The 13,139-nt window shown below is 40.1% G+C and overlaps 1 protein-coding gene across 50 annotated transcripts; it reads left to right on the plus strand.

The window, feature by feature from the left end:
- Positions 1-280: 280 nt before the first annotated feature.
- Positions 281-12,767, plus strand: sh3bgr (SH3 domain binding glutamate-rich protein). 50 transcript variants are annotated; one of them, XM_044201640.1, is made up of 14 exons: positions 282-462; positions 2,095-2,280; positions 2,482-2,562; positions 3,331-3,420; positions 4,924-5,130; positions 5,724-5,753; positions 5,846-5,866; positions 7,278-7,301; positions 7,694-7,720; positions 8,977-9,000; positions 9,313-9,339; positions 10,538-10,567; positions 11,029-11,090; positions 12,039-12,767. In XM_044201640.1, the coding sequence occupies exons 1-13, from the start codon at positions 418-420 to the stop codon at positions 11,044-11,046; spliced, it is 810 nt and encodes a 269-aa protein (XP_044057575.1). In that variant the 5' UTR covers positions 282-417; the 3' UTR covers positions 11,047-11,090; positions 12,039-12,767. The 50 variants fall into 50 exon arrangements, with proteins under 50 accessions (XP_044057597.1, XP_044057575.1, XP_044057576.1 ...); XM_044201641.1 differs by having other exon boundaries at positions 5,724-5,747; positions 5,840-5,866; XM_044201642.1 differs by having other exon boundaries at positions 5,727-5,753.
- Positions 12,768-13,139: the final 372 nt, after the last annotated feature.

A 13,139-nucleotide genomic window follows, 5' to 3' on the forward strand; every position in this document is an offset into this window, starting at 1 on the left:
CCCATGTTCTTGGGGAACCCTATTCAAGGACCCTAAACAGGCCCGAGTCCTTGCGTTTGGAAACCAAAGACTTACAGCCTATAGTGCTGGTCAGTACTATTTCTGTCCATATATGCACTCAGCAAGGAGATGGAAACTAACTTCACTGTCCCCTGCGCCAACAGACAGCTGAAGTTGCCAATCAGTCTGTGTGGTGCTGTGCCCCTAGGGGCCAACCCACCAATCCCGCACTAATGGAGCCTGGAGACAAAAATAGCCTCTGCAGTGTGTGTGTGTGTGTGTGTGTGTGTGTGTGTGTGTGTGTGATCTCAGTGCTATGTCTCCGTCTTGGGTGCACTCTAATAATAGAGGAGGCTGCCTGCTCCTTTAAGAGCCTACTTGTTGCATAGCTTACTATACAAAATATATTGTAACAAAATGGTTATCAAAGTATTTCTCGCCTCTTCATCCGGATCCACTGCGGTAAGCATTCAGCCCGTGCGACTGGTTTCTCATTAGAGTGAACTTTCCTGGTTGTACTCCTACAAAACCGATCAGGACTTTAACTCACACTAACTCAACGTTAGCGTTAAACCTCGAAATGAATGTCACTTGCCTTTCATGTTGTATACCTAAACCCTATTATCGTGTTTATGACTTGATTTGTGCTTGAGCGGTGCTTTAGTTGGCTACTTTGTTTAATTGTCTCGCAAGTCGGCGTGATTCACATGCAGAGCTTTCTAGAACAGCGGCTCCCAAAGCTTTTCATGCCAGGGTCCCTGATATACAGACGCTTTAGACCACATAACTGTGTTGGTAAAGAGGAGAAACAGTCTTTTTTATACTATTTGTGATCAGATATATAAGTTATTGTCTATACACTTGCTGAGGTGATGCAGCAGGGAGGGGTGGATTAATCCTCTAGATCTACTTTTGGCAAAGCTAAATAAGCAGTTTGAACCAGTCCAGTGGTGGCATGGTGGCCCAGTTGGCTAGCAGTGTTGTCTCACAGCAGAAATACCTGGGTTTTATCATGTCCCAACCCGGTGTATCCTCGGATAGGTGCAAGGTCTCCACACTGTGTTTAGAAATGAGTAGATGACAATTCATGACTGAATGCCAGTGGTGGAAGAAGTACTCAGACCTTTTACTTAAGGAAAAGCACCATAACAGTCTACAGTGTAGAAATACTCTGTTACAAGTAAAAGTCCTGCATTCAAATTTTTACCCTACTAAAAGTATTAGCAGCAGGTAAAAGTACTAATTATGCTGAATGCTGAATAATATATATCAGATAATTGATTATAATTATTGATGCATTCATGTGTTCATCACTTTAATGTTGCAGCTGGTAAAGGTGGCGCTAATTTTAAATACTTTATATACTGCTGGGTAGCTTAATCTATAATAATACACCATTAATCTGAATGTGCAAAGTAACAAGTAGCTAAAACTGTCAAATAAATGTAGTCGAGTAAAAAGCACAATATTCCCCTTTGAAATGAAGTGGAGTAGAAGTATAAAGTAGCATAAAATCGAAATAGTCAAGTAAAGTACAAGTACCTCAGAATTGTACTTAAGTACAGTACTTGAGTAAATGTAATTAGTTACGTTCGATCACTGCTGAATGCACTAGTCTACTTTGGATCTTGCAGTATTTATACTTTTCATCTCAGTTTTCAGATTCAGATAGATCATCACAATTTCCCAGAGCCCAAAATCACGTCTTCATATTACATTTTCTGTCAAACTAACACAAAGATATTCAGTCTGCTGTGATATAACACAGAGAAAAGCAGCACATGCTCACATTTGAGAAGCTAGAACAAACAAATGTTTGACACAACTGCTTGATAAATAACTAATATCAATCGATTATCAAAATAGCAGGCGATTCATTTTCTAACAGATTTTTCAAGCCCTAGTTTATATGTTTGTTTGGTAGGACAGAAGACCAGGAAATGAGTGTCATGTACCAGATTTGAAATATAAATGGTGTACACTTGCATTGCATTGCATCTTTCATTTCATATATTACAGCCTTCTCCCCACATACTGTGCAATCAGTGTTGATTTTCTTATTTTATTTTCTTATTTTATTTTTCTGCTTCTCAGATCAAGAAGAAGCAGCAAGATGTGGTCGGCTTCCTGGAGGCTCTTAAAGTGGACTACACTCAGCTGGACATCGCCTGCAACGAGGAGAACCGCATGTGGATGAGGCAGAATGTCCCTGAAGAGAAGAAGCCCACCAACGGCATCCCCCTGCCCCCTCAGATCTTCAACGAAGAGAGCTACTGTGGGGTAAGTACACAGACACATTTTCATAGCAGAGACTCATTATTCTGAAGACACGTCTTTATCAACCAGCTCCAGACTTCACTTCAAAATTTGCAAACCTCTGCATGTATATGGCTTTACTACAACGTACAGACATGCTCCACTAAGTGCACATGATGAGTAAGTAGTAAAGGTTAAAGAATGTTTTCTTTTCTTTTCATGAAGGACTATGAGACGTTCTTCGATGCCAAGGAGGACAACTCGGTGTATGCCTTCCTGGGGCTGCCCCCTCCTCCTGGGTCAAAGGTTGGAACTATTTTCTGTTTTTTACAGTGGACAAAAAAAAAAAAACCTAAACAAAATAATCTAATTTCTTTTACCCCTGTGCCAGGCTGTGAATATGCTGTCTTGGGACAGCATCACCAGTATTTTATCCAAAGAGCTGAAATGAACACCTGCCAAATACCTGTATATATGATGATGACATTTTAATTATTGTGTTATGCACACAACCCACATGGGCTTACAAGACAGCAAAACTAATTTAAACCAGATCCAGAGTGCTGCACGAGCATTTTCAAGCATTACTACAGCGTCTAAAATACTGTGAGGAATACCATAACTTACATAATCGTGTTGTCAGACTTTAATGCCTATATAAACCATTCCCATATTTGATCATCTGTGCACCAGAATATTTCAGCGTTCATTCATATCAGGTCATTTCACGACAAATGTACACTCTTAAGTCATTTATTGTACTATGTATAACCCAGAAGAAAATGCGACTCAGGCTCACCTCTGTGGTGAGTAGTATCAAGTTATATATCACCGGACACCTGACCTGGTGGGTGCTGAATCAAATTCTAGATATCACTACTTTGGACTGAAGTGGGCTTAAAACAGACTTTCCCAAATCTGTTATGTCTTTTTATTGTTGAAATGGATAAAATGGACTTTAATTTAAAGAAAGCCATATTGGTTTGACTATATTGAGAGTGGTTGTTGGCTGGTGACCCATACACGATTCTGTATGATACACTCATGTTAAACCTGATCATTTCATTGACACAGGAAGCAGTACAGGCCGACAGTGCGCACATTGTGGAGAACGGGACCCATGCTGAGGAAACTAATGCAGAGGGGAACCTTGGTGACTCAATAGTAATGCCGTCGTAACGCTCATTTTCCCCTCCCTTTCTTTTCACCGTGTCTCACCTTTCCTTTCCATCCAGTATAACGATTTCCCTTCTGTCCATACCTGTCGCCTTGATCAGACTCTTAATTTCCTCTTGGCCACTCTGTCCCGGTCACCACACTGACTAATCTTTTTGTGTTTTTGCATGAGCGAGACATTTTAGTTCACAATAACACAGTATACTGAGTTCTCATTATAACACTGTGACATTACATCACTGTGTTCAGACTGCCTCAGAGTTGTGAAGCATCATGCTCCTACAATCCTTTCTATAATTAGTACTTTACAAAGTGGAGGGTGTTTGGTTTGCATTGTGAAATTTGATGTTTTGTTTCATTATTATGGTTTTGTTCAATGCATACCTTTAACATGCATTTTGTGTCTTTTATACTTCTTGATTCCAGTGACTTTTAACATTTTTCATCCCAAAAGAAAATCCCTGCTTTCATCACAGTGCAGATTACAGTTACTTTAGTTCAAATCTGAAGATACCTAAGAATCTACATTTATCTGCATTAACCATCTTTAAAATGTAATTATATATCAACTACAACTACAGTCCAGGACATGAGCAAACATTCCTCATAAGCAGGATTTTACTCCACGTATACTGTATACTTTACTCATTGCATTACAGGATATTGACATAGCTGCAAAATGTTGAAGCACTTTTTTATTTTTTTACTCAACTGATTTTCTACATTGGGATTTCAAGTAGCTGAAGAAGATTTAATGCAAGAGGTTAGCTAAAAACATAACGGAAGAGTTCTGAATGTAGCTGAATGCGATCTGCCTTTTGTTATTCCACAGGTATAATGCAGTGCAGCGTGAAACTGAGTTCATTTTAGCTGCATTTGTTTTCCAGCAGGAGTTCAGTTGCTTCTATGCTTTTACTGCTTATTTTTTAAAAATACTTTGTGGAATATGTTTATTTGCTGTCTGGCTGCGAGTTAGATGAAAAAAATCTGTACCACTCTCATGTCTGGAAACAGGTAGAAACAGCTAGCCTAGCTCTGTCCAAAGATAACAAAATCCCACAACCAGCACCTCTAAAGCTCTCTTATTAACATGTTATACATTGTTTGTTTATTCTGTTATAGTCTGGCACATAACCCTGTGTAAAATGGCAAATTGTTATTTATACACTCCAATTATTGTACAGATACATGACTGATTGTCAACTATGATAAAAAGGCTGTCTTCAATTCATGATGCATCTTTCCAAACTTTTGATTTTTATCCAAAGTACTGACACTCTCCACCTTTTAACTGCTACTACTTCTTCCCTCCTCCACTTTATTCCCAGAATTGATTAACACCTACCTTTTAAGTTTCTGAACCTCTCCAAGGGATGAGCTGACCGTGGTAGTGCTGTTGAAGCAGTGCCTGAACAACTATGCCATATTATTACAATATTCTTTTCGATTGTTTCCCTTGACCACCAGTTGTTGTTTTCACCTCACAATAAGGAGGTTCCAGCGGAGGAGCGCAATGGGCATGCACATGGAGAGGAGGAGCAGGCACAGGCAGCTGATGAGGAGGAGGAAGGTGAGGGTGGTGAGGAGGAAGAGGAGGTAGCAGAGGGAGAGACTGCAGATGATGAAACCACAGAAGGAGAAACAGCAGGAGACGAGGCCCCCGCAGAGGAAGAGGAGGCAGTGGAAGAAACAGACGAGGTCACATAATAATTACCACTTAACTAGAATCCACCCTCCCTTAGTTTTGCCTCTCCCTCCATCCCTTGAATGTTTTGAACTGAATGTCTTTTCCTCCACCTTCCCATCATTCCTGGAATGCTCTGTTTTCCTCCCCTCAGCATCACCATGTTCCCTTTAACGTTTTCCTTTTCTTCCATATGAAGGGTTTGCCTCCTTTTTAAGTTTCTGCTGTCCTCGTATTGCATCTCCTCATCAAGTCTCTCTCTGGAGTCAGTTATTTATTAACCAGAAATGTGTAACATTCCTGTTCACTGTCTATTCAGTACCATGGGACATTTAACCTCTTTGCTATTGTATTTCTGCAACTTTTTTATGGGTGTGTTAGTCAGTGTTTTATTTGCCTCCATGTGTCTTTGTATTTTGACATTGTTAGCACTTGTCTTGATGATACACCCTGCATTTCACTGCATTTCTATTCACTATTAACTGTCAAGGTGTGTCAGTAGGGTCCCACTTTGTCTGGTTCAATAAGCCTGATCTGTGGATGCTGTTGTGTTTCAGTATGAATATTCAGTATGTATTAGGTAATACTGTCTTATCTCCTCTGTTAGCAGGCCCATGCAGAGGAGGAAGAAAAACAGGTAGGTTTCTTGAAAGGTTATGAACACACTGAACTACAGTTAACACTTTAAGCAACTGTGTTTCAGTGATTTCTTTCTCTTTTCTTAAACAGGAAGAAGCTGATGAAGACAGGGTAAGAAGAGACACTTTGTGTTCTTGGTGCTAAATCTGAAGGGTGTTATTAATAAAAGCTAACCGCAGCAACAATAGCACTTAATGCCAGTTGTGCATTGTGCTAGCTTTACTAGTAGTGAGACAAGCTTGCACTCAATAGGTCTCATACATGTTTCCTTTTCATTAATTCCGGCTAATATAGGACACTTTATTAATTACATATCATGGAATGCATGTGGAATACATTAAGTGGATGTTCATTAACTCTTCCTTTCTTGTCAGTCCTTTCTTGTTTAGAATCAGTGCTCTGACCAGTCTTCACCAGTGCCCAGCCACGTCTGCTTGCCAGTGATCGGAATATGTTGATAACATGAACTAACATGAGCTGAACTTGTAGGGTTAACAGTCAAATTAATTTGTTTTAATTCTTACCTGAGAGCTGGATTAAAGATACTTAAAAAAAAAAGCCTCAAAAATCTTTTCTATTAGTGAGGGTTTCTCTTTAAATATGACACAAGAGGTGAAGTCAGTGAAGACCTGTTCCGTTTTAAAATGAGTAGTATCATTTCACGTATGACTTATTTACTCACACACTAATGTTTCTTTTGAATCAATATCCATGTGAAATGTGTTGAAATATATAATCCTCTTTCCCTAATGTTAATAACCTCTAATGTCCAGTATGTTAGACAGGAAATGATCAGCCATATTCAGAGGTACAAACCCACTGTGACTGTAAATTACTGTGTACTGTTGTTGCAATGTATAACACACAGCTTTTAGTCTAACCTCTCCAATTCTGGTGTTTTAAGTGTTGCATCCCTTTGAATGTGTCTTTTTTTCTTATTTTGTAGCCTCTAAAATCTAGTATCTTCCATTCAGCCCCTGTGTGCCAGACTCTAGCGGTGGGAATGCATGTCATGATCATCAGATGAATTTAACAGCCTCACACCACTGAGAAAAAATATATAAAAGGAGACATTTTGGCAATGACTGTTGATTTAACTCAACATTTCCGTACTATTATGCATCATATATGATAAAATGTTTTTAGAAATGTTACATTCCACTTTTAACTAAAGAGTTTGACACCTAGCTTTTACTGTTACACGTTTATATGCCCTGGTAATGTGTGGTTTATTGAGTTATTATTCAATTGAGATAGGTTACACGCAGTAATTGACTGACATGTTACACTCAGTAACTGTCTCCACCTTCTACTTCAGGTAGATGCATTTAAGAATTGGCATGTTTCTTCACTTGGTGTTCCCAGTTCATTTAAACCACCTGAGTCAATTCACATCACTTAGATGCATCAGTTTCAGAGATCCTTCTGCTGGTTTTCACACCAGCCTTGTTCATCATGCACGCATGGCATTTGACCCCTTCTTTGCCCTTCTTTTGTCCATCTCTTGGTTTGCTCCCTCCAGGAGGAAGAGGAGTTGCAGTCAGAGGTAACTGTGCGTCGGTGATCGTCTCTTTCTACGGTTCCTCCATATAGTCCTCAGCAGTGTGGGTTTGATGGTGCAGAGATCGGGGAAGGCTGCTCTGGTTTGGTTGGGGTGGAACGGGGTCTTGGTCTGCTGTTCCCACTCATCTGTATACTCTTTAATCTGCTCACCTCAAGACTCCCCCCTCCTGTCTGTTGTCTCTCCATTACTCTACTCCATTTTTTTTGCTAACATCCTGTTCCTCATTTCTTCCCAGTTCTGTAGCTGCTTCCTGACAACCTCAACTATCCCTGTAGTTTCCATTTTAAAACAGAAGACTTTTCTGTAGCGCATGCCTGTGGTGCTCTTTTGCTCCCCACACAGCCTGCTGACCTGCTATCTGTTATTCCTTCTAGGAGGAAGAAGAGCTACGACAGCTTGAGGTAGATTCATGTGATATTTTTTACCTGCCCCTAGCCTTCCTCAGTCTGTCTTGTGTTTTTTTTCACCTATCACTTTCAGTCCTTTTCTTGCTTCCTTTGCCACCTCCTAGTGTTTCAGGCATTCCTTCAGTTTTCTCTTTCACTAGTTCTTATAAGACTTGTGTCTGTCTCACCAAGGGTATTCCATGGTTTGCATAGTTTGCCATGCTGTTAGGTCAAAGGGACCAATCACATAGCTGGATGAGAAGCATGGCATCTCTGTAAACAGAATAGAGAGTCAGAATAAAGTGCAAGATTAAGGACAACACTGCTGGCCATACCAAGAGGTTTTGCTTGTAACCTCAACCTCTGTGTATTGTCTCTGTCCACTCACACATGCAGTTATGCAGTGATGATTAAAGTATGACCTCCAGTGCTTGTCATAAGGACATTGCCAATGTAAGAATCATTTTTAGAGAAGTAATAATGTAATATACTGAATAATGTAAAGTCCCTTTACTGACATGAGTCACATTAGTTTGATACAGCATTCTATTACGTGTGCAATGAATTTACAGTATGTTTTCAAGGGTTTACCATAATCTGCATCCCTGTGTGCACACACACAAACTCAAACACATACACACATCTGAACATGCACTCAAACACAGGAATGTAATTTCTACTGGGGCCAGGGAAACATGTCTCTCTCACTTTTTAAAATCTTTTACAGTTTCAGTTTGATTTACTCACTAAAATCTCTTTAAACAGTGTCCTCATACTCTCCAGCTGTGATAATCCAGATGAGAGAATATTGTTTCAGTGTGCTCATGTGAATGTGGACTATTTTGGCCCTGGGCTTTGCCTGTCAGGGCCCAAACAGGAAGACCCTCGACTTGTGCCCCGGCCACCTCTGAAACCAAACCTGTACACTTGCTCACACACAGTTTCTCACACTGCAAGACTCAGTCCGTGATCAATTCAGAAACTTTTCTCCCAGCATTCAGTTCAGACTTAACCAGATCCCAAATCAGAATTTTCCTGCTTTAGATTGCAACACTGTGACGCCTAAAGTTAGTCTAAGTAAAAAATAAAAAGTCCAGTTTAAAGAAATGTCCCTGTGCTAAGTGCTGTGTGAAAAGGTCTCTGCTTTTCTGAGACATTCCAACCTGCCTGATCTTCTATCATGTATGCTTCACTGCTTTGCTTTGCTTTGCTTTGCCTTCTTTCCTCTTGACCTTTCCATCTATTTTGTCGTTGTCCCACATCTCTTGCAGGAGCAAGACAAACAAGGCAGTGAGGTAGTTTCTGTGGTTTGTGGCGTCTTGTATTTTTCAGGCTTTATAGATGTTAGAGGTTTTCACTGTCCTTCCTCTTTCTTCTATCTCTCTGTCTGTGTGCTGCATGGACTTCTTTTCCATGGAGATGCCCGATGGTGTGCAGCATGATAAATATCACAATATTTTACTTAAACCTTAGGTGGATTTAGTGTGGTAACAAAAATGCGAGTCCATATACGGACCATGTATATCGAATTATGTCTCACGTTGGTCTTTTTTCCTTTTCGTTGTAACATTCACATACTTAACATCACATGATTTCATCTTCCATAGGAAGAAGAAGAGGTTGAAGTACAAGAGGTATATTTGGATTGTAGAGTCTTTGTCCATGTTTCGCATGGTGTGAATCATAATGGGATTTCTATGCATGATCTGATTGCATACAAAGACTGTATGTACAGGTGTATGCAAACGTTTCTACTGTCTCTCCCAAAGTTATGTGTCAGGCAGTCCAGTGCACAATGTGGGAATGTGACTCATCTCTGATTTTCACTGATGAGCATTACTTCAAAGATGGCGCCACACCATATCTGTTCTGTTAGTTCAGTTTTGTAGTGAGCTTTAACAAACATTCATTCAGGCATTTTCTCTCAGTCTGCCAGGACATTTTTACTTTTTTGTTTTGATGCTTTAAGAACAGGTGGAAAGTTTTGCTGTGTTGTTCAACTCTGCCTGTGTGCACACGAGCATAACTTGGACATGTTTTCAGTTTGGTTATGTTTTGCACCGAGAGAGGGGACACGCTGAATTGACAGGGGGAGATGTTTTATTCTTTTTTTTTTTAAAGAAGTCATGCCTTTTGTTTCTTTTTGCCAAGAGCACTCTGAAACAAAGTGGATGTGACAAGTTCCGGAGAGGATGGATGAGATGGAGCACCTTTTGTTATTGTGCAATACTAGGAATAAAAAAAAACACAAAAACCCCTGCATGTTACATCAGATGACCCACTGGATTATGAACTGCGGCCTAATTTGTTTCCAGGTTGTGCATATCTGTTTGTGTGATAGTGTTTGACACTCACTATCTTAAGTCGTATGACAGGATGGAATCAAGTGATTCTGGCATCTAATTATAGATAATGATGCCAACTCCCTTTGTCCCTTGGTGAGTGTGTTGTTTACTTCAAGAAGGCAGTCATAAAACTGAACCAACAAGGAACAGTTCTCAGCCACTGCAACTTGAGTGATTACACTTAGACATATAATGACTTGTAGTTTCAGAATTTAAAACATTTTATATGGTGCACCGTCTTACGCACCACTCTTGTCTCACTTAGGTCATCTCAGGATATACAAAAATCTGTGGGTCATTAGTTTCCTTAGCTTCTCTCGGCCATGCTGTCATTGCTACCAACCGTACTTCTCTCGGATTACTTCTTCTCCATTTTAAACTCACACTCACTACAACCACTAACATGTGAAGTCCTCTCACCTTGCTGCCATTTGGACTATGACTTCACACAACCCCCTTCTTTCTCTTTCTTTTTAACGCGTCAAAGGAAGAAGAAGAAGACTTGGAAGAAACACAGGTAGTATTACAGCAATGAGTGAAATCCATTTAGTCACGTCTGAAGTGCTGCCTGTGCTTGACATGCCTGCAGAAAATCTTTTGTTTCATTTGTTTAATTTTTTATGCCATCTGTCAGAGGAATCATCCTTGCTTTTATTATGCAACAAACTGAGCACATCCAACTAAAATCTTTTTTCTTAAATCCACTAAGCTTAAAGCCCCCCCTGCCCAATGGATCTGACCCGAGTCACTGAGATGAAGGGGCGGAAACAACAAGCAACATAGACTGCACCAATTTTTACTGAATTTTTAAACTTTTTCTACAAACAAAAACACTTGAAAGATGCCATAATCACATAACAATTCTATAAAATATCAATTCAAAACACATAGATTTTAATACACTCTAGAATTTTCTACCTCTTTCATTGTTTTCCTTGCAAGTATTTGTTATTAATACATGATTATTTCTTTTAACAGGAGGAGGAGGCCGAGTAGTTGAAGCCAGACGATGTCAATGATGTTGACTTACTACTATCCAGGTAAAACACTATACTTTCTCCACTTTTATGTTTCAGTGCTTTTGCTTTACCACTGGAGGGCAGTAACACATTATGAATTGGTAGCAAACATTACCACAACACTGGTGTTGGCGTTTATGTAACCAGATAATTAAAAAGATAAACCTGTAATCAGAACAGTGTTTTGCTTTTGCTATCAAATCAAAAGCTACCGAATAAAGAGTTTCCCCTCGGGGATCAATAAAGTTTTTCTGATTCTGAATAACAGACGATTACTCAACCTCTCTGTTTTATCTACATTGTATACTCCGTCTATGAAGCAGCGTTCTAGTATTCACTGCAATGTAATGTTCTTGCCTTTTCATATAAGATGCATAAATCTCACATACTAACGCTGAGACTCTCCTTGCTTCACCTTGGTGTTTGTATGGAGTTGTCTTTTGTTTTCCGTTGACGTGCACTTTGAGGTGTTCAGTCAGAGGAAACAAAATAATGCAGCAGCCTATTTACAAGGGACTGCCACTGCCGCCTCCGTCTGCAAACAGCTTCAGTGAGCACACAGAGTGCCTGGGGATCATCAGGAGCCATAACAAAAACATCGCTCCTCCAAGGCATTGATGATGATGGTGATGATAATAATAATCCTAATCTTCAAAGCCCGTCTTTTAGTCCTTCTCTGCATGTCAAGCATCTGTGACCCACTGTAAGAAGAGCCACAGAGCAGGCTTTGAAGGAATGGCAATGCTTGTCTCCCTCCTCCCTTAGCTGTCTCCCAACCCCTGCGAGCCCCTGTCACGCCTTGTTAGAGGAAGCTGCTAAGTGAGCTTCAGATGTGCCTCCGGAGGAGCGGGTACGCTGGGTGGCACAGGCATAGCGATGGTGGTGGCTGCCACCACAGACAACTGGGAAATGTGTGACCTTGTTTGCTTTTTTTTTTTGGTTTTTTCATCTGTTTGCCTTGTGTTTCAGCCTGAAGGAGCCTCCTGTTCCGTCTCTCCCTGACCCCTGACGCTTGACCCCATCAGCCCTCTCAGACAGCCCCTCCACCCCTCCCCAAGGCCGCACTGGACCCCACTGGAAACTTTCGGTCATGTGCTTGAAGGCGCCGTCCAAACTGAAAAGTCCTAACCCCCACCCCTTTCCCTTTTGACTGCAATGTTGACTTAATTTTTATATTTTGCGAGTAGAGACATACTGTAATGAAAATGCGCAGAGTAGCCTAGTGGTGTCAGTTTGTTTTTAATGAGTAGCTTTTTTTAAATGCAAAACAGTTATTTTGTTAAACTCAAACATATTTCTCATGTTTTACTTTTAGAAATTCTAGTTTCCAAACACAAAGAGTCAGTGACCTTTTCCAAAAATATTACTTTGGCATACCTTTTCTTGTGGCCTGTACATCAGAGTCAAAGGTTCATAACTCACTCTCTACTAAGCGTTGTGTTCTTTTATCACAGTAGTTACCAATGCTGTGCTGTGATGACTCCTTCTATCAACTGAATGTATAAATGCTAACTAAGACTTCTAATGGCTACATGAGAAAGAAAATACGCACATACTGCAAACTACTCCACCACCACTACAATTACTTCTGCCAATACTGCTGTCTAACCAATGCACTTTGTTGAATGAGGAGTGAAAAATGTGACTAAGACTTGGATGCAATGGAAAATACAATAAAGTAGACTGGTAAGAAACCAACCCAGTGGTTTTGTTTTGTTTTATTTTAAACTCTTTTGTTGGCACATTTATAGATAAGTGGACCATTGTGCAGTCTGAGCAGTGCAGGGGCAAACAGGAAAGTAAAGCAAATGCCTTGTCCCAAGAGATCCTGGAAAAGGTGGAGGGGGGCATACACTATAATCACTAGATATGGCATTTAGTGTAAATACTTTACAATACCATGTAAGTGCTGTTAGCATGTTAAATACATAATAGGCTGTCATTGACACAGGACCCTTGCCATACAGTTACCAAGAATAAGAACCAAGGAATTTACGCTTTGTCTAAATTGAGAATCAAGTCACTGAACAGAAATGTAAGAGATTAAGAGATGTAACATGCAGCTTACTG

The sequence above is a fragment of the Siniperca chuatsi genome, linkage group LG7, assembly GCF_020085105.1.
Source record: "Siniperca chuatsi isolate FFG_IHB_CAS linkage group LG7, ASM2008510v1, whole genome shotgun sequence".
Lineage (NCBI taxonomy): Eukaryota > Metazoa > Chordata > Actinopteri > Centrarchiformes > Sinipercidae > Siniperca > Siniperca chuatsi.